This window comes from Gossypium hirsutum, chromosome A05 (genome assembly GCF_007990345.1).
Source record: "Gossypium hirsutum isolate 1008001.06 chromosome A05, Gossypium_hirsutum_v2.1, whole genome shotgun sequence".
Lineage (NCBI taxonomy): Eukaryota > Viridiplantae > Streptophyta > Magnoliopsida > Malvales > Malvaceae > Gossypium > Gossypium hirsutum.
The window spans coordinates 35621723-35644223 of NC_053428.1; the positions used below are offsets into that span (position 1 = coordinate 35621723).

The 22501-nt window shown below is 31.2% G+C and overlaps 2 protein-coding genes across 2 annotated transcripts; both read right to left on the bottom strand.

Moving 5' to 3' along the window:
* Positions 1 to 6842: 6842 nt before the first annotated feature.
* On the bottom strand, positions 6843 to 11904 carry LOC107904369 (uncharacterized protein At2g38710). Its single transcript, XM_016830716.2, has 5 exons — positions 11675 to 11904; positions 10000 to 10119; positions 8717 to 8831; positions 8003 to 8093; positions 6843 to 7460 (listed from the first exon to the last, which is right to left on the bottom strand). The coding sequence occupies exons 1-5, from the start codon at positions 11776 to 11778 to the stop codon at positions 7255 to 7257; spliced, it is 636 nt and encodes a 211-aa protein (XP_016686205.2). The 5' UTR covers positions 11779 to 11904; the 3' UTR covers positions 6843 to 7254.
* A 6032-nt stretch (positions 11905 to 17936) lies between these two features.
* On the bottom strand, positions 17937 to 21938 carry LOC107904368 (multiple myeloma tumor-associated protein 2 homolog). Its single transcript, XM_016830715.2, has 4 exons — positions 21696 to 21938; positions 19698 to 19787; positions 19246 to 19513; positions 17937 to 18476 (listed from the first exon to the last, which is right to left on the bottom strand). Exons 1-4 carry the CDS (start codon positions 21736 to 21738, stop codon positions 18128 to 18130), a joined length of 750 nt encoding a protein of 249 aa, XP_016686204.1. The 5' UTR covers positions 21739 to 21938; the 3' UTR covers positions 17937 to 18127.
* Positions 21939 to 22501: the final 563 nt, after the last annotated feature.

Genomic DNA, 22501 nt, shown 5'->3' on the forward strand with positions numbered 1-22501 from the left:
TCCGTTTAGCTCTTACGAGCTTTCGTTAACTCATATGAGTTTCAGTTAACCCTTTTGGGGTTTCAGTTCAGCTCTGATGAGCTTCAGTTAGCCTCTGGGCTTCCGTTTAGCACTTATGTGCTTCACTTAGCCTATGGGCTTCCATTTAGCACTTATGTGCTTCAGTTAGCCTTCGGGCTGCCGTTTAGCACTTATGTGCTTCAGCTAGATTTCGGGCTTTAGATCACGATGTACTCAAATCCGTAAGCTGTTCCTTGGATGGACAAGTTGGTAAGTCGTAAATGTAACATGTGGAAAAAGAAATGTAAGTAATGTTATCATTATTATTATTGAGCTCAATTATGTGATTTTATCATTCAGAGATTGTGTTTGACAAGATATGTTTGTAAATTATGAGTATGTGAATCAAAGTGACAGAATTTAAACACCTAATGAGGTTGAGCTGATTCACACGAATTTGTCATTTGAAATTGTGATTGACAGGAAGAAACAGTGAATTACATGCTTATCAATGGTTACACATAATTATCTGAAAAACAAGAAAAATGACGGTTATTGATATATGGAAATGTAAGACATTGATATATGAATTGTGAATATGTTTGATAAATATGTTCATTTTTAACTATGGAATTATGTACCTCATGTGTGCTATTTACATAAAGATGATATTTTAAATACTTTGATGAGTAAAGCTTAAATATGAAATAGTATGAAATCGAGACAAGTTATTATGAAAATATATTTGAATTATCTGTAAGTGTTTTTGTACTCCTCGGTAATGCCTCGTACTCTATTCCGGCGACAGATACGGGTAGGGGGTGTTACACCATGATTAAGTAATTGTGAATTATCAGAACGATGCTTTTGGACATAATTGTAATTACTAGAGCCTAATTGTATATGTCAAATTGGTTCCTCCGCTAGCTCAACAAAAGCTCGATCGGACTGCATTTGAATCAGAAGAAAATTCTATAAATTTGGAAATAATTTAATTAAGTCGATTTATTCGATGTGGAATTAAATTAGGTGGTCGTGAGAATTGTTCAACTAGAGAATTTGATTAAAGAATTTTCTTGAAAAATTAATTTGAAAAATCTAAGTATTTTTGGAAAAATTAATTTTGATCAAGTAAAAATAAATTAATCAAATTAATTAAAATTAATATAATATTTTTTTAAAAATTAATTTTCAAGTCAGAAAATTGACTCAATGGGCAATTGGACTTGAAAATTGGACTTGAGATCATAAATTGGACCTAGGAGCCTAAAACCGAGATCAAAACCCAAAAACTCGTCGAACTGGACCAAGTATGTGAAACCGGGCCAACGATCCAACCGATGGCTAGACCGGATCGAACCAGCAACAACTGAATCAGGTGGGACTTCGGTGGTTGAGTACTAGAAAAATTATACTAGAACTCTACTAGAGAATTTGATTTCAGATTAATTATTCCAAAAATAATATTATTTTAATAGGTTTAATATTAAATCAAATTTAATACTTATCTTAATAGTATTTTGTTAATTTAATATTAAAGTGATTATCTTAATATTAAATTTAATTTAATGTTTATCTTGTAGATAAATATTCTATTAATTTAATAAGATTTAATTTTAAATTTAATCTTATATTTACCTTAATAAATATTATATTAATTTACTATTAAAGTGAATAAATTTAATCATAGTTGAACTCTCTAAACTCTCCCTATATAAAGAGAGACTTGGGTCATTATTCTTTTACACGCTTGAATTTAAGATAAAGTTGTAAAGAGAAAATTCTCTGAAGAGATTATTTTAGAAAATTTTTAGAGATATTTTTCTGATTTACAACTTAACCCAAAAGTTTAGAGAAATTACGAAATTACCCCATTGGTAATTTTTGGTGAAAATTTTTCTGATTCGAAGTGAGCTCGCACTTAGTAGATGTGAGCTTGAGGATAGCAGGGAAGACTACTCGGTCAAAACGTTCATCCTAGACGAATCGAAAATGTACAATTTTGATTAAGTGTTTATTACTTTAGATATCATAACCAAGTTCTTGTTTTGGAATTTTTTTAAAAACTATGATTTTTCTTTAAATTTATTTTACGCTGCTTTTTACAAACCTGTTTTTTCCAATAGGGATTCTTTCATTAGCAACATCCTTAGCACGTAATTCTTCAATAATATCAACAATTGTTTGAGCATATTTCCCTACGACTTCTTTATGACTATATAAAAAAATTATTTCATAAGCATCATATACTATATGGATATAAGTAAGTCAAAACAAGAAAATAAATACAAAAAATAAAATAAAATAAAATCTTACACTTATATATGAGTCCCACGTTGCATATTTAGTAACAACCACCTGCCTATGCTCGTCCCAACCAAAGCTACTATTGTCTTTTTCTCTAAGCAGATCGTAAATGACTGTTCAATCCAATTTTGATGTCCTAATCCTTAATTCAAGATTTGTTTTAGCCGCATTGCATGAGATAAAACTTTTTCCATCATTCTTTCCAATTCAAGTAAATAACCGGCATTGAATCTCGTATCTACATTATCTACATTAAAAGTTCCAACATTGTGCAAGCCTGCCATACATGAAATCAACGCAACGTCTTCTTTCGGAACCCATTTCCTTTAGGTTCCTCTAGAATTTTCGGAAGAAGTTGTAGTTGATTGTGAAAAGCCTGACATACTTTTAAAGAAAATTGTATACAATTAATTAATAGATAAAAAACAATCAATTAATACAAGTCTAGTAGAATACCAAAATACCATAAACACAACATCAAAGATAAACAAAATAACATAAATTCATTCAAACAACACTTTCAACCCTATTAATTTCTAGATGCTTGCCATGCATTGAACATTTGATTTGCTAGTTCCATCCTCCAATTTTCCCATGCATCAGTTGGAAGAATATTGATTATATTAGGTTTAACATCCTTTATCACATTACTATTTAAACTTTCTCTCAGCTCCGCTTCAATAGGATCAAGTCTTATTTCAGTTTGAATAAAATTATGAAGTAAGTAACAAGCAATAATGATTCGATTGTGCATCCTCACAGGATAAAATGATGGACTCCTAAGTATACCCCCATTTAATTTTTAACAAACCAAAAAATCTTTCAATAATGTTGCGCGCTGATGCATGTTTCATATTGAAAAATTCTTCTGGAGTACTTGGTTGGTGACCTTGGCACTATTCATTCAAATGATATATTTTTCCCCTAAAAGGTGCAAGAAATCCCTCACAATTTATGTAACCAGCATCAACTAGATAATAACAACTTATATTAAGAAAACACTATTTACCAATCTCTTGTTTTCAATATTAGTATGATCTAAAAAAATAATTCAACTTTCTCCATGTCTACACTTTACCAGGAGGAACTTTTAGCCCATGTCTCCTAGTAATGGCATCTTGAAAAACTCATCCATCAACAACAAAACCTTCCCAACCAATAAGAACATAAACAAATTGCCTATCAGATCTACAAACACCTAACATATTTGTTGCTATGTCACCTTTTTTAGTTCGATATCTAGATTTATCAACGGATGGAACCCAAATCTTGATATAGGTTCCATCTAAAGTACCTAAGCAATTCTACAAATAAAGTAAAAGGTCAAGTTAGGATACTCTATTGAAATATAAATCAAGTGAGTTATTTCCAAATAATATATATACCCACTCCAATACCTTGAATCATTCCCACCTTGTGTCTATAGAATTAACTGGAACTGGCTCTGACTTTTTAAATAACACTTCTTGTAAGCATATCAAACCATTTAATACATTGTGAAATGATCTATTAACAGTTTTCCCAGACCTATTAAAGTGATACTTGATAACTTGATTTTTAAAGTGAGCAATAATATGTAAGAGCATTTCCACTTGTTCATCTACAAGCATGTTCTTTAATGACTTCAATCCTCCTAAAGTTTGTAACTTCACATAATTAAAAAAAAAACTATTCATCTTAACTCGTTCAATACAAGTCTCATCACTAGCATGTACAAGTCGCTTCACATAATCTCCTTGAGCATAATTAAAAATCTAAAACGTATGATCTAATAATGGGTCTATAAGTTTGTAGGCTTGAGACGACACCCAACAAAACTAAGAACCAACTCGCAACTGTGCACACTTGCAACCATACTGTCAATGCAAGACCAATTCTTTTTCGCCTCACTTTGTACTATTAAAGGCAAACGAGCCATTACTGCAAGATAATAAAATGTTACATATCTTCAAATCTTAATATAAATTAATCTCAGAACAGAATGTGATGCATAAATTTAAATCATAAATGCATAAAAGTTACAATAAAACACCAATATGAACCTTGCAAAGTAGCCAGGAAAATATCATAGACAATTATTAAATTATATCTTAGTTATCCAAGTTAAAGTTATAAGTATCACCACTAGAACAATATAGAGCCTATAGAAATTACAGATTAATATTAAATTTCCTTTCTTTTAGGCAACCACTACCCTAACCATCACCCATTTCAATCAATTGAGCTAAAAGCCTAATCGCTAACTTTACAAAAAATGAGATATTTTTCATTTAAAATTAAATAAAAATATCTACTCTTTTTTCCTTTTTTGGAGTTATGCTGACATTATACGTTTGCATCAATATACAAACTATAGCAAGACCAACAACAGATATAAAAACAAGTACACCAATGCAGTAATTTTCAAATCATATTTTTCACCTCCCAATTGAGTCTTTAAGGTGTGAATTTAATGAAATTGTTCTACAATATAGAATATAGCAAAATTTAGAGAATTCAATCAACTAAAGCAAGCCATTTCTCATTCGATATTCTCTATCAACTGTTGGAAACCACAATATGTATCTAATTTGGTTGGATTGAAATCCAATCGTTGCTTTAAAATACATATTATAAGTGGGTTTATGAAGTAAACTCTTCGAGGTATGTAGTAGTTGTCATCATTAGTTCGTCAATGGATGGAAGGAGATACAACCTTGGGTATTATAAGTGGGTTTATTCATTCGAGTATTAAATATAGTTGTAAAAGCATAGTATCGGCACCTTAACCTTTTGGGGTCTAACTCCTTCCTTAACAATGTGATCGCTAAGATTGTAAGTATCAAACTAAAATAGAGGAAGTCTGGTACCTCTTGAGTTGGCCCAAACTTAATAGTCCAAACCATATAGGGCATTAGGTCTGATACCCTTATGGAAAATTACATACTACCAATGTGGGTATCAATTCCTTTGCCATAAAGTCCGATGCCCAAGAAGACGCTTATTACTAAGTTATGTTTTAAGAAATTACTTACAATCAAATCAAAAGAAAGTTTTGAAGTATTTAAAATTTCTTATAATAACTTCTTTTGATTTGATTGTAAATATTCGAAATTACCTACAATATTTTCTTAAAACATAATTTATCAAAAGATTAGTTGTTGTAGCAAAATATTAAAAAATTAAAACTAACAATTAAAAAAACTTATTATAGAATAATGAATCGAATAATTGAAATCAAAAGACGACAGAATAAACAACTGTTTTTTTCCGTTGAGTAAGTAAGGTTGTAAATGAACTGAGCTTGAACGAGCAAACATCTTTTCATATTCATTTGTTTATTTTTAAGCTTATTCGTGCTCAATTTGTGTTCGTTAAGAATTTCAAATTTTTGTTTATATTCATTTTTTTAAAATTATGTGTTTTCATTTAACTTAATCGAACATGTTCATGAACATATAATTGAACATGTCTGCGAACAATGTTAATGAATAACAGACAAACAATAAATAAATAAATAAATAAATACGTACAAATATTATTTTAATATTTTTATAAAAAAATATCATCAATAAATAAACAAACTTATAAATAAGCTAATAAGCGAGCTTGTTCGTTTAATAAACAAACCGAACACACCTCTATTCATGTTCGTTCGTTTATTAAACCAACATAAAAATTTTGTTCATACTCGTTTATTTAACTTAATAAACGTACATAAACGAACGGTTAATCAAATGTTATGTTTATTTACACCCCTATGATATGAATAAGTCAATTGTCCAAATAATTTCTTTTCACTTTCAATCTACATGGAAAAAATAACTTTCTCACTAATTATCAAATGAATGAAGTTCTCCCTTCATTGTGAAAAAATAACTCAAAAGAATATTAGATTTCTAAAGAATTAAACTATTTGCTTCTTTTATACATTGAAAACACATTTCAACCAATTCTTAAAAGGTGATAATTTTCCATCGCTTTCAAAGGGAAACATAGAAAAACATTTTACTCTAAGCTACTCATTACAATAGGAGGAACAAATGTTGAGAATAAAATAAAAGCCGGTGCCACAAATTCAAATCTCGGGCAAAACTAGTACTAAGTTATTTTATTATTAAATTAATCATATAACACTAACAATTGATATATTCATTTTTTTGCTTTAGTATCAGTATTTTTTTATTCATCTTTAAAGCTTAATAATACATACAAAAAAAGCAACTTTTAAAAAAAAAATTGCATTCATAATAGAAATAATTAGGAACATTGTCAAAAACAACAATGATAAGAATGCATTAAAAACATCTTGGCAATAAATTCGCAATCGAAAACGAATTATCAAAAATAAACTTGAAATCGAGAACATCAAAAGATGAACCAGAATGACTTAGGAAATGGACTTTTCCTTTCATCAAAAGTTGAAGCAAGCAAATTATGACCAATGACTTCATTTTCTAGAATTGTATTCGCATCCAACGTATACCCTAGCAAAGATATGGAAATATAACCTTCCAAGAACTAAAAACCCGCATTCAACACATTCAAGACTGCAATTGCATAAAGTTAATTTAACTAAAACCAAAAGACACAAACATTGTCGTGCTGGGAACATACATATTTCCCAGAACCATTTCGAGGTCAAATTGAGATTTGTCTTACAGCAAACAGGTTTCCCACAAGTTGCAGGAATATGAATGTCTAAATGAAAGCAAACACAAACTTGTATGCCTGAGTTTACATCAGGCATTGCTTCTTCTTTTCTTTTTTTTTTCTTTTGGTTTCTTTCTTCAAAATCAAATGAATTTGAAGAATGTTATTTGAAAGGTGTCTTGTAATTACTAAAACAACTGGGTCGGAACACAATCGAACCTATTCCACCCATTTTTCTTTTGTTTTAATATAATGTCCTTATATTTTAGCCAAAGCAGCTTTACCTTCTTTTCTGGTAAAAAGCTGTTGGAAGAATCAGTGGTTTCCGAGCTTAGCGCCAGCAATAGTAGGCGCTGCACCCCTGGTTGCCTTAACTTGGGAGGCATAGTCACTGTAGTGCATGGTAAATAATGTGCTTTGGTAACGGGTCAGTTTTATACGCTTCCTGAGCGACTCCGTTATGGGGCCACTGAAACCTGCCTTCCGGATAAGTGAGTCAATTGCCTCCACTCTAGTCCAACCTGAAACCAAAAATAAATGCTCGATAAGTTTTCAAATGGGCTAAACCTTTCAATGGAAGATCATCATGCATAAAATATATACAAATCCTTAAAACTAAAGTTCCAAAATAAAATACAAATAAAAGGACTGCTTTCATGTCATCGACAATTAAGATGCCAAATGGAGTTATTATTTATGTTCAAGCAAGTTTCAACAATACCATTGTTACTATTACATGGTACAGGGTAGGGTAATTTCTTGGTCCTAACAGTGTTGGCAATGCGTGCAGCTAGGCACGCCTGCACCTTAGCATACAACAGAAACACCTCAGACCCTTCCAGGCGAGGCCCATTTGAAATATAATACTTTTTGAGTAAATATACATTTTATCAATCTAGTTTTTTTTGCAATATTTTTACTTGTTCATATATGCATACACACATATATATATCACAAATAAAAAAATAAGAGAAAGAAAAGCAAAGAAAGGTCTCCATATCATATCATTCCATTTTATATCACATCATATCAATATTAACTTAAAACGGGCAATAAAGTCTACCTTCATGTGCCGGCACCTCAGGTAAATATGTGGCACTTCGCCTTGAATTATAATCATCAACAAACTCAATAATTATGCCATGCTTTCCTACCTGAAAGAAAAATGTGACTGCATATTAGAAAGTAGGAAGGAAGTGATGGAACCGGACAAGCTATCAGAAGTAGACCGAAAGATTTAGGGAGAAACAGAAGAAAAGAATCAATATGGAGAAAAATATTTGACAGCCAATAGCTCAAATAGTAAATACTCAACACCCGAAACTAAGAATGACAGGTATTTATGACTAATCCCAATAAAAGGTCAAACAAAACTAACCCTAAACCTTAATACTTGGAAAATAACTAAAAATCCTAATAACCTAAAAGATTATTAAATATCCAAAATATATACGTAGCAATTAAACCCATAAAATTTAAATGAAATCCTAGATAATTTAATCCTTCAATAGTTCAACTCGCATATTTGCATCAGCCATCACATTACCAAGTACATAAACATGTCAATACCACACCAACATTCCATCCAAAAGAAAATAAAACCATAACAGCCCTACAAAAGGGAAGACTGTACTCCAATCAGGTTCTTCAAAACTGCAGATTATTTGATCGACCAATTCAGGCAGTGAAATATGCTCATGATATATTACTCACAAAGACAGCAGTCTATATTAACAGATCAGACGTTAAACAATCCAAATTGAGATGAATTACATACCTCCCAATCAAGGTAGTTATTAGCTGTTTCATAATCAGTCAGAATAGAAACTGTACATTCTAAGTTAGGCAGTTCTTTAGCTTGAATAGGAGGGAACCTGCGGTCCCTCAAAGCACTGCAGATAACAGAAATTTGAAAATATCACAAGGCATGCCATGAGAAGAACAAGAAGCACGCCAAATTGGAAGAAGCAACAAAATGAATTGATTAGAACTTCTAGTTTATTTAGCACATGGAGTAAAAGACAATTTTAAAATGACCAAAATCATTTGGTTGCAAACCAAACGAAAGTAGGAAAGAGTTCTAATGGCCTTTGTAGATCATGATGCATATTGTATTACAACACCAGAAGGGTTGGATATTAATAGGAAAAAATCTTAATGATGGAGAGTAGTATTGGGATTCAAGGTTTGTTAATTTCTTTAGAGTAATCATACAGAGGAAAATTGTTAATGGCATTCCATTAGCAAAATAAATAAATACTAATAAATTGATACTGATATTCAAGCATCATCCTATTACTTTTACAAGAATAAGCTGCTCTCAGGACTTTTACCCTCTGCCGAACCTTTTTCCCATCAAAACAAGCATTGATTCAAAATCAAATTTAGTTTTCTGGAATAGAGGTAGAACGAAACAATGCAGCCGAATTTTGGTCAAACCATGTTCACAAGTCCATCAGAGCAGTAAAAAAGCTAATAATTGACACATGATTTGCAATGCTGCCACTTCTCTTAGTACTTGCCAGATTATAAGTATGGCCACTTCTTTTTATAACACTCCTTCTGGCAAGAGGTTACAAACCACTCTTCTTCCATGTAACTCCCCCAACTTTAATTCTATATTCATAATTGAACATATTATCTGTAATAAAGCATGCTAACAACCTAATTCTGGTATAAGATAGGAACAATCAATCTAAAGAGATAGCATATCTTCAATGTCCAATAACTTGTTTTTATAAAGCCTTCCCATTCTTTTCATCTTCTTTTAGGTCTATCCGAAGTGCTATTTCTAGAATGCACTTTCCAAATATGAAAATCATTTTCTTTCTTATATATACCATTTATGATTCATGGTTAGGAAAAATGAATTAAATTTTATTTAAAAGACAAAAAAAATCAAGACAAATATGAGAGTTTTAAGAATGAGCTCACTATACACATCATCTTGGACTCATTGTAGATATCCCACCTACCAGGGTTGTACACATACATATCCAAAGAGAGAACGAGAGAGAATTTAAATTCCAAAGTACATGTTTTTCACTTTGGTCTTAATACCTCGTCAGAGCATAGTCCCTAAACCCATTAATCAACTGACAAGCTTCAAGTGTGCCAATACATCCTCGTAGACGAGGCTCCCCACCATTCACAACCTTCTTCCAAGTGACAAACAATGGGCTGAAAACAGAACAAAATGAGTCGCAAATGAAAGCATTATTTTCAAAGTAAACAGAAATACAATGAGAACAAATAAAAACTAAAAGTACAGGAACAGTTTAAACTGACACTGGTATTGCATATGAACATCCAACAGAAAAGACATATCCAAGAAAAACAGCAATAGAAGAAAAACAAAAAGAAATATGTGCAACACAGCAGAAGAATCTACTTGATAGTGAAAAGCCACCAGAAAGTGTATAAGAACATTCATATTCTCTAATACCAATCTGTGCCATAACATCAGCATGACCTTGGCAGCAACGAATCAGGAAATAAACATTGCTAGAAGAACTTTACAAAGGAAAGGGGGGTGATATAACCTAAGGAGAAGAAGCCAACAAAAACATTTCTCGATAATTAAATCAACGCAGTATTACAGGTAGAAAATAAATAACCAAGTAAACACTAACTATTACATTTTTCCAAGTCAAAGCTAGTAAATGGCTTAATTGAAATTGATTGCAGAATGTGTTTCCATTCAAAATGCTTTACATAAATAGACATTGTTTAAGGAAGAGTATATCTCTTCTACAAATGCTTTGAGGCTACATTAAAACCAATGTTGGTCAGACTCGAGTATACAAGTGTGTCCTTGTATGCTCATAGAACTTTGACTCGTGAAGTGCTTTGAACTTAAAAGACAAGGATATGACAAATTAAGGTCTATGAGAAGGATATTGGTGTCTGGACTTGTTTTACAAGAAAAAAATATTGTACATGTATACACACACATACCTTATATACAGAATTTTGACTTGAATTATTGGTTTGATAATGAAAGCTAGTTTCAACTAGGTGATGGATGTAAGAGAAGGCGGATATATTGATATTCTTTTATGCATATAGTTAATGTAACTCAGTTTAAGACTAAAAGAAAGTATGAAATTTCCTTTGTCGCACATTTGGGGGCAAATTGCAAAGACAAGCTAATTATGCAGGCCATCTATAGTAGGATAAGTAAAGATAATAATACACAGTGAAAGCCCTATGTTACTTGGACTTGGGTATGAGCGTCCAACATGGGTACACAACCAACACGGATTTTGTTTCAAAATTTACATATATTTGGAGGGTCTTTGAAGGATCATATCCAGGTACTTAAAAGTAGTAAAAGCAAATAAAATTTAAAAGAGAGTTTTTTTTTTCTTCTTTAATTCTTAAAAGAGCCAAATTGCTTAAAAATTTAAAACCAGGCACATATTTTTTGAACTGACAACCTTGATTTATGTTACCGGCGAAAACATGAACAGATGACAAAATTTTGGAAGATCTAACAACAACATTGACATAAGATTGACTCCCCAACTTCCACTTAAAAAAAAAAACAACAGCAACAACAACTAATGACAGACACAGAAAAGAATAAGAAAACTCAAGAAAAATAAAATAAAATAGAATCGAACAGCATGCAACCCATCGTTACGAAAGAGAGAGAGAAAAAAAGAAGAAACTTGGGATGAAAAAACAAATGGGTTTCAAAAAAAAAGAAAAAAAGAATGATAAGAGAAAATACTGTTGGCCCTCATCGAAAGCGGGCGGAGCAGCCTCCTCGCTGTTATAATGGGCGATCAAAGTGTCGAAGCAGTAGACCACCATTTCCTTGTTTGCCAACACCATCTTCGTCAATTTTACAAGATTTTTTTTTCCGTATCAGAGTGTTTTTTTTCTTCCCCTCCAAACTTCCTTCGCCGAGTGCACCCCCTTTACCCTTTTTTATTCCCCCACGTCATTGTTTTGCCCTTTTATTTAATTTTAATTAAATAAAATAATTAATTAAATAAAAAGCAAATAAATAAAGTAAAAGTGAGAAAGAGATATTCATTTGTTTTGGTTTCGGTCACTTAAATAATTTAAGGGAAAATAACTATGTTTTTCCCTTATTTATTTATTTTCCCCTTATTGTAAGTTTGTAACATAGGAGGGCGTCCTTGACAGTGTTCTATTTTATCCTTTTTGTGAACATTAGTAATTATGTTAGGTTGCGATTCAAATGTTAAATTAATATTGATAGCAACATAAATTTATATTTTTATTTATATTTATTTTTAGTTGGTTATCTAATAAAATAATATTAAATTTAATTTTTTTTATCAATAATAAAATTGATGTGTTGAATTCAAACTCTTATAAAAAGAGGTTAAATTGGAATAAAAAATATTTTTTATGTTCTTACAACTCTATAATTAATTTAAATTTAATCTTTAATTTAAATTTAAATTTAAAATTTTAAAATATTTAGTGATAATATTTAAGATTATTTAGTGATAATATTTTTTAAAAATCTAACTAAATTTTAACACTAAAATTTATATAAATGTCTAATGGCTACAATCAAATAAACACACACTTTACCTTCACATTTGACATTTAATAAATTCTTATTTTTTCTCCCTTTTCCTACGCCATTTTCATACTGCAAACTTCTATTTTATTTATTTATTTACTTTTTTATTTTTTTACTTTCAACCCTTTTTGGATTAATTACATTCTAAGTCCCTTCTCTTTTCTATTAGCTACAATTCCATAAATCTATTTTTAAGGCATGATTTTCTCTATGATTCAAGATTGGAGTACACCGAAGTTTAAGGCTAAGCCTAAAAATATTTTATTTATCTATTTATTTTATTTTTTTAAATTTATTTTTTAGTTTTTGAATTTGTTTTTATTTTATTTTATTACACTTCATATTTCCTCATTTTATTATCTTAGTAAATTTAAACCTCTTATTTTTATTTTTTTTCAACATTGCTACGCACAAATATTAAACACAATTGTAACCGCGACTGTAACCGGTATGAAAGCATCTTAAACTTAAAAATACTTAGATCCCATCTAAAAATTTATTACAAATTAATTAATTTTTTAAGTTTAAAAACAACAACTTCGATAAATTTAAGTTAATAAGATTTAACACATCTATGCATGTATCAAATTTATCAATATGACCTAAACCTCCGTGTCTAGTTTCTCTTCTGCCAATAGCCAAAATCTAATCAAGTTTATCACTTCTAGATCCCAATTTCTTAAACATTTCCTTGGCGACATCCATCTCTTTTTCTACCTTTTTCAAATTTGAGTGGTTCATTGTCTTTACATGTCACATCACATCTATCCAACAACTTATCTTATGTTTCTTCTATATCAATGATATCATATAATCCATTGCCTCCTTCTGGATCTATCTTAAAGAATGTGGCAACATAAGGAGTAACAACTTTGTATTTAGCAATAAAAGTAACATAGTTTTTCATCTATTCTTCATCTTCACTCTCATGAACCCCATTACTCCAAGTAACATTGAGAGATTTATTCTTTTGTTTAAGTGCTTATGAATTCAACTTGTATGTGTGTCTCAGTAGTCATGGCATTGGGTTTCTTTCTTCTTAGGCTTTTTATCAACCTTTCCTTTTCTTTTGCTGGACAATCGATTAGCATATAAATTCATACTATTTTTGGAGAACTTGTAATCTTTGTTGATATGTTTGGCAAGATGTGCAAGTTTTGTTTACAGAATGGGTTCCTCTATGGCAACACTTAAAGCAACAGTGAGAGCCAATATTCTCTTTCTTAATTATGTCTCTTGGTTTTTTTCAAGGTTCATCTCAAATGCATGTAATGAGCCAAACTTATCTATGTTCATAGTGTTAGTGTCTTTTGCTTCTTTTATGATAGTAACTTTGATAGCAAATCTTTTTGGCAAGTATCTCAATACATTTCATATCGATTTTACCTTAGAATATTGTTTACCAATATCAAAAGCTTCTTTAATGATTTCACAAACTCTAGCATAAAAATCAAATATGATTTTATCATTAAATATTATAAGGTTTTCAAACTTAACTGTGAGCATTTGTAGTTTTGACAATTTAATTCACTCCAAAAATATCTTAATGGATTGTTTTGAGAATGCCTTATGCTTCTTTGGCAAAAACAAATCTTGAAATTTTCCTAAACACTCTACCATTTGCACCATTAAATATAACACGAGGATTTTGAAATTACAACCCTTTCTTTGTTGGTAGTCCTAGTTGTTTTTGGTTTTACTTCTTAAGCTCCACCACTTTTCTAGTGTAAGATGGTTCCATCCAGTCAAAAAAGCCCTCCATGTCTTTTCATCCATTGACTTAATAAATGTTTTCATTTAAGGTTTCTAACAAACATAATTTCACCCATTGAGTTGTGGTGATCAAACTATTAAGCTTCCTTTTTTCATGAAGTTCATCGCTATCAACCAGACACTAAAATCACATTAAGTACTTTATGTGGTAGGCTTTGATACCAATTGAAAAATCTCAAGTTTGGTAGTGAGGTGTGACAAGTGTAGTAGACAAGTCTTTTGTCATATAACTTGACACACATAAAGATAAATCTGGAGAATAGAACACAGAGAGTTGTTAACGTGGTTTAGACTTTAAGCTCAATCTATCTTAACCCTTAGATAATTACAACATCATCTAAATACACTTAGTATAAACTTTTCCATTGAAACTTTCTACACTCATTAAGAGTGAAAACAAATAATCTTTTAAAAGTAAACAAATAATTTTACTTTATTAACAAAATATACTCACTCTCTAATTTTGATAATCCCAATCCCACCAAATAAGTTGCCTATAAACAGGTTAGGTATATGATCATTCTCCTATTTATCTCTTTTATTATTGATATTCAACCTTTGCCATTATCGAAAAAAGTAAGTTGATATATATTTTTTCAAATAATTCAATCGAAATAACCTTTTTTTATCACTCAAAGAAATCTCAATAGAATGAGGCTCTTTTAGATAAGTTCCATTGCATTCATCAATTGAAAGCCTTTAATTAAATATATTTATATTTTAAAGACATTAAATAATTTATCGTAAATAAACCGCCACATCAAAATTACCAATTATTTATAAGGTTTAATTCAACAAAAAAAACCTTCAACTATAGTCTTTTGTTTGAATTAGGTATTTGACCTATTTTTTGGTCAAATTGGGCATTTAAACTTTGATTTTGTTATTAAAGTTGACTACTATTGTTAAAGCTGTTAAAGAAAAAGCAATTGCAGTCAATGGGATAGTGTCACGTCATTTAAAATTGTATTTCCCTTAATTTTCATTTTAAAAAGAAAAAAAATCAAAATAAATTGCTAAAAAAAGACAGAAAAAACTTTTCACCCTTTTTTACCCTAATTCTTCAATATCCTTGCCCTAAATCACGCATCAGATGAAAGTAGCTTAAAAAAATCCTTCCTCGTTCAAGTAATCTGTCGACTGGAATCTAGAAAATTTTTTGTTGAATGTATATATGAAAGCTATGTGCGATGTAGCCATCAAGAAGAAACAAAACTCAGTCGCCTTATGTTCGAAATCCGCTGGAAGAGCAAACTTCTGAGGCTCAGTTTCAGAAATCCTTCCTCCTGTAACTGGATGGATATATCCAGTTGTTGAATGTATATATGAAAGCTACATGCTGTTCCAGCAAATGCAAGAGTGTATGCATATGTATATATACGACAATAGCATGATGTATAAGTTATATGCACCATTGATGAATAATAACATCATACATCATCATTATATTAAATAAAAAAAATGGACTATTTGTAAATAAATACAAATAATTTTATTTAAACGCAATTTTTTTAGTAAATAAAGATATTGAAAACTATTACAAACAACTCATTCAATTCTCGTCAATTCCTCTAAATCATCATGAATCAGCTTCAAAATATGATTAGTTGGCTGCAAGAAATTATAAAAACTTAGCTCCCATCTAAGGGCTTGTTTAACCAAAGCATCTGCAACCCTATTAACTTCCTTGTTGACATGTTGTATATTCACTTTCCATTGGTTCTGACTCAATTGTTTAACATCTCGAGCCACTGTATATTGATGTACATCTAACGTAGAGTTATGTAACATTTGGATAGCATCTAAGTTGTTCACCTCGAAGATCACTTTCCTAATACCCATACTCCAAGCTTGTCATAAACCATCATAAGCTTCTCACAACTCAACTTCTACAATTGAGCATATTCCAATCTTTGAGGCAAATCTCATCCTCCACTGCCCCGTATCATGCCTAATAACGCCACCTGTGTTAACCTCACACCAACCAATCTTCGGTAACCACCAACATGTTCCCCTGCCATATTGGGTGAAACTACCCTCTGTATGTTGATGTACTTGCAACTCCCTCCCAGAAAATCATTGAACTTGTCCTAAGATACCCTCAATATTAATAGTTCTCAAATTTAAGATTTAGGGTCTCAAGTTTAGAGTTTTAGCATTTAGTTATAGTTAAATATTATCTAATTAGGTTTAAATAAAGTTATTAGTGTTTATTTATAAATCCTCCACTTTTTATTTTATTTAATAATGAGGTATCATTATTTATTCATAAATGGTGCATAAAATTCATATATAAGAGTTGATGAAAGATTCTCTCCTAAATTAATATTAGCCCTTTTCAAAGGATAATCAACATTGCTTTGGTAAGGGATCTCATCCCAGCTTTGTGCTTTCAACTGCAGTCAATTAGCGTTTAGGAATTTATTGTAAAAGTAAAAAGATTTTTATTGAATTTTGATTAGAAAGCAGGCTGAAAATGTCGAACTTTTCTTTTTCATATTTACAAAGGAAACAAATCAGTGGTGGTGGTTAGTCTGGATCTTTTTCTTGAAGCCCTCTTTCTCTTGCAGAAGAAAAATAAATGAATATCATAAAGCATTACAACGCAAATCTTGTTGCGTTCCATGAAACAGAAAAATCCCAGCAACCACGGTGTAAATAAGTCGAACCGTGCAATTTTCCTTTTAAAACTATTTTCATCTTATGCGTGATTTAGGGGAACTGAAGAATTAGGGTAAACATGGGTGAAATTCTTTTTTTTTTACCATTCTTTTAAATTTTAACAATTTATTTTTATTACCGATTGAATCTTAATTCGATTGATATTAATATTGTTGTTAGTGTAGGAGTAATACACATTATCCAAAAAGAACAGTTATGATCTCATCTTATAATTTGATTATTGTTTAATTTATGTTTATTTATTTTTCTTTTGTTAAATGAAAATTAAAGGAAATATAATTTTAAATGATGTAGCACTGTCCCATTGGCTGCAACTTTTTTTTTAACAGCTCTAACGGGGCTAATTTCAATAACGAAATCAAAATTTAAGTACCCAAACCAGTTAAAAAATAGTTAAAGACTAGTTTAATATGCTTCAATTGAATTAAGCCTATCCATAACAATACATAAACAACCGTGAGGGTGTGAAAAGAGTTGTAAGGCATACAGGAGATTTTGCATCAATGCCACTTATTCTTGGCTGACGTGTGCGCAGAAAACGGTATTGTACAAGCAATTCCATTATTGAACTTTATCACAGGAGATGTTACCCCATGTCATTTTATACACGAACTGTCACCAAGCTACAAACAGGACCAGATCCTTATGACGGTTGGTGTTCCTTATGTTGGAAAATGGAACTTACTGTCTTTCTTTCTATGAATGTTTCTCCTGATACCATTTACTAGGTTTTATATAAGAGCTTATTTAAATATGGTACATACTATCTCTCGAAACTTCAAATTGTACCTATTAAACCCTTAACATACTGATTTCTTGAAAATTTGTAAGGTTTTATATCGGTTGAATTGATTTTCGATTCACTTTTAATTGATTCTAAGTGATCCCTAGTTCTATATGGGACCAGACCTGACCTGACAAACCCCCATTTAAACTGGTCAATAAAATTTTCAACTATGTCTCATGGATTTCCAGGTGAGATGTCAACAGACAGTGATCTACATTCTCCTGCAAATTACTAAAAACATATCATACCGTATGATTTATACCATTGCACAAAGGAAAAAGAAGAAAAAGAGCAGAAGAGAAACTAAGATACCAATCCATAACACAGGAAAACGATACAGAGGTGGCCAGAAAGAAAAGACATTCAGTCCAAAATTGGATTCATGCCCTCCTTTCTTTGTCCTTCCTACGACTTCTCTTATCATCTGATTCACGGGAATATGGTTTCTCATGTCTCTCATGCTTCCCGTACTTTTCATGCCGCTTCTCATGTCTCTCATGTCGCTTTTCATGCTTCTCGTGTTTGTTGTCATGCTGCTTCTCATGTCTGTCATGCTTTTCCTGTCGCTTCTCCTCGCGCTTCTTTCTCTTCCTGCTGCTTTCATAGTCTGATTCACCTTCTTCAGCATTGGTGGTTGATGGAGCAGGTTCATCTACCTTGACTGGCTCAGGTGAGGCTTCCTTCTGAGTGGATGGAAGTGTAGTTGGATCTTCCCATGCACGTGGCAATCTGCAGCAAGAGCAAAAGATTTAGGAAAAAAGAGGCCAAAGGGAAAGTTAAAAAGGGTGAAAGCTTCTGTAAAAAAAAATGATATTCTCAAAGATTTGATGCCATTAATGCTCTAGCAATAGCAGCCATGCACTTTTTCTTATGAGATATCTAGGCAATTCTCGTACAATAGTCAAAAGTATAGCTGTCTCTATATTGTAGAACTAAGCAATTGATCCTTGCATGCTTGATATTGGTGCAAACAAGCAAAAGTTAAATTTGATAATATCATACGTTCTAGATAGAAGAATTCTTTTGCTGCCCTAGTGCTACCCATAGATCTATATTTTAAATTTCAGGAGGCTACAATTTACCATTTAACATTGTTACCAATCTTACTTGTTTGCTGACTATTAAATGTAGAAGGATTAAATTACTCAATTTCGTAAAATTACTCAATTTTGTAGTATGGTAATTGCCTAGATATTTTAACCAAAAAGCATTGATGTGTCCGTAGATGCTGCTATTTTGGGTGCTTGATCAAACAGAGCACATTCGACAAGATACAAATTATCTACAACCACTCCTCAGAGATAGTACCTAAAATGATCTTCCTCACTCCCAAGAACCCAATATAGCAGCAGTTTCTTTATAAATGTTCTTTATAAAGTATTCATAATTGAGCATAATATGAAGGGAAAAAACATATAAAAACCTACTGACTCTTCTTTCGTACAATCATATATCTTGAGAACTCATCTATTTCGCATTATATAAATCTACCATATACCTTGCAAAACCAAGACCGTGGACTCGTGCTGCTTCAGCATGGCCTGCACCTAAGTCCTCTGCAGTAGACCCTCGCTTCACAAGTTCCGAAAGCTCATGCTTATCAAGACGATTGCCTTGAGGTTGACTAGAACGCTTAGGAGCCAGTCCAAGAGCCTCCCTCATGGCCTGCTCCTCCTCTTCCTTGACTCTTCTAATTTCTTCTTTTAGAGCCTCAGCATCTGAACCCTTGGAATTTTTATCCCTTGAATACCAGTGCAGATCCTTCCCTGTAATTTAAAAGAACAACTTCATGTGCTGATAGGCTTTTGCTTAGGGTGAAATTTTCATAGCACTATGTATTCCAGCAACTATTCAAAGAGAGAGAGAGAGGATGACATAAAGTTATCCTGTAGCTTAAAAAAAATACAATAACTTTGTACTGCACACAGAAAAAGTAAGAGAAAACCATACCTTTTTGCCATCTCCCAACAGGTGCCTTAATACTATGACCAAGATAATTCTCCCGATGTTTATCAACCTTTACATCCTCCCAACTAAATTCTGCATGCACAGAAAAAATACTCATTGGTATAATTCACCTAGACTAGTACATGCAAAATAAACACAAACTCATAAACATTAAGCAAAGCTATAGTAGAATTTTTTATGTAACTAATATGCAAACAAGATGTAGAAACAAATATTTTAATCAAATACGCAAGAAAAAATAATAATAAACCCCTCAAATGCTAAAATCTCTAATCCCATGTCTAAGAATTAATATACTAAATAATGAAAAGCACTGAAGATCTCAAAATTTAAAATGTCAAAGACTAGTAGGAATTGAAAAATCAATAGAGTTAACCCTCAACTAAGGTGGGAGAACTGTACTTTTAGATCTAGCATTTTTACTCTTTTCATTCACACTTCTCCAAGTGGCCACTACAGCATTTGATAACATGATAGTCCCAGGTTGCCCATAGGTAGCCAACAACATATCCATAGTTAGTGTCTAATAACCGGAAATTCCTCTTCTCCTGCTATACCAACATAATCCTTGCATTTCTTTTTTCCCCTTTTTCTTCAAAATATATTGGAAATCACTCACAACACTCTCTCAAATAAAGGAAGTGGACCAATATCCATAAAGATTATATTTATGTGTCTACTTATGCATGAAGGCGTCAAGAAATATAGATACATAAAAACTCTTTTTCATAAAATGCACTAAAGGTAACGTGCTTTTCTTCTTTCAATTTATTTTCAACAAGGAGAACCAATATCTTTTATATTTTCAAACCATTGGTTTTAATGGATATCATGTAAAAATTAGAAGTTTATTTCATTTATTGCATAGCTTCTTCGGTTTGTAATCGTTTTGTCTAACCCTTTATCTGAACTCTAAGGGCACATTAGGGTGAGGGAGGTCAACGAAAGGTTTCTTTTGTGAAGAGAATTTCAAATTTTCAAAACAAAATTTAAAAAGAAGTTATATTGGAAAATTAAAAACTGGAATTTTCCAAGTTCTTGGAATCTAATGAGAATTGAGAAATTCCTAGATTTTTAAAAGATGCCAACATTTATAATAGATCTCAAAAAAGTTCCATAATGGAGATGGAAAATGAGAAAGAAACCCGGTCTCCTTCATGGTCAGACTCAGCCATATCAAATTGGTAAAGAATGCTAGCTCCTGAAGTTTCTCTATTCGCGCATTCAGAAGCAGCAATCGAAACACAAGTTGAAGTTTGCTTCTTAATTTCAATATTAAGCTAACCAGAGGTGGCTTATCCATCAAGAAATATACATCCACAAAGTTGAAGTTAAGAAATATATATTTATGTTCGAAGTTAAACTAGATTAAGAATGACAGTAGTTTAACTTCAAACATGATGCTCATCAGCAAAAGTTTATTCGATTACACAAGACAGGCCTATCAGGTTAGATGAATTGGAAATTCAACTTCAAGTTTTCTTCCATGGAATTCAACCATATTTAATACCCCTTAATATTTATTTCAGGTTTCTGAGGAAACAAATTGTGTATATTTTTTAGTAATCCGGCTCCAGAATGACAACATATTATTTAAAATAATAGGAACGAAGAAGACAAGTACTTCATAGCTATATGACATGACAAAACTAAAATTACCACTCAAAAATCTAAATTGAACTTATTTCAGAATTTAAACTTACCTAAAAGAGCAAAACTAACTCATAAATCCAGATCGCAAAATTCTCTAGCGCAACCAATTATTTTTAATCGATAAATAAATTTAAGTTTCCAATTCCTTTTATCTCTTATCATTCAATTAAAGAAAACCCAAACATAAGGGCCCAGAATCATAAAATTGTTGCTATAGCAAAATTTTGTTAAAATTACATTGAATTATGGAATCTAAGAAGACGAAAGCCCTAGAAAACCCTAGAAACGCATAAAGCTAATAAGGGGATAAAGAAGGGGGAAACTTACGATCTCTGCCACCACGAACGCCGCCTCTGGTTGGATGATACATTTTTTTCTTCTCTCTTTCAAATTCAACAAGTTTGAAAGGCTTTCTTCCTTTGCTTGCTTGGCTTCTGTGTTTCCTTTTTTATATAGGATCGAGATCAACTACTTCTCAAAAATAGATTTAGGTAGACTCAAATAAAATATAACTTAAATTAGGACCGCTTGTATTAAAAAAAAATTATATTAATTTTTATATAAGAATAAATCTAAAAAATATAATAAATTAAATAGATTTAAAATATTAAAATAAATATTTTTTAATAAATTGAAAATATATTAAAAAAGTCTTTATACTTAAATAGCACTAAAATAATGGTAACTTAATCAGTAAATACCTCTATAATTGTTAGAATTAAGTGATTCGAATCTTTATTTAAATAAAATACAATAGTAAAATAAAATAAAAGTAAAATTCATATAGAATTACACTTCTTTTATTTTATTTTAGAATAAGATTTTTTAAACCTTATTAAATTCCATCTATTTTATATTGATTAGAACAAGCTGTTTCAATCTTACTACACTTCTATTAGAATATGGTTTTACAAGCCTATAAATAGACATAGTCTATTCCTCTTATAATCATTCAAATTTGACATAGTGAATTTTCTTCTTATTTACCCGTGGTTTTTTACCGAAAGGATTTTCACGTAAAAATCTGTGTTCTTTATTTTTATTTTTCTTTTCTTTGCTATATATTGTCATTACCAACATTCTATTTATTTTATAAATTGGTATCAAAGCTTCCGAGTTGTTCATCTCGATCA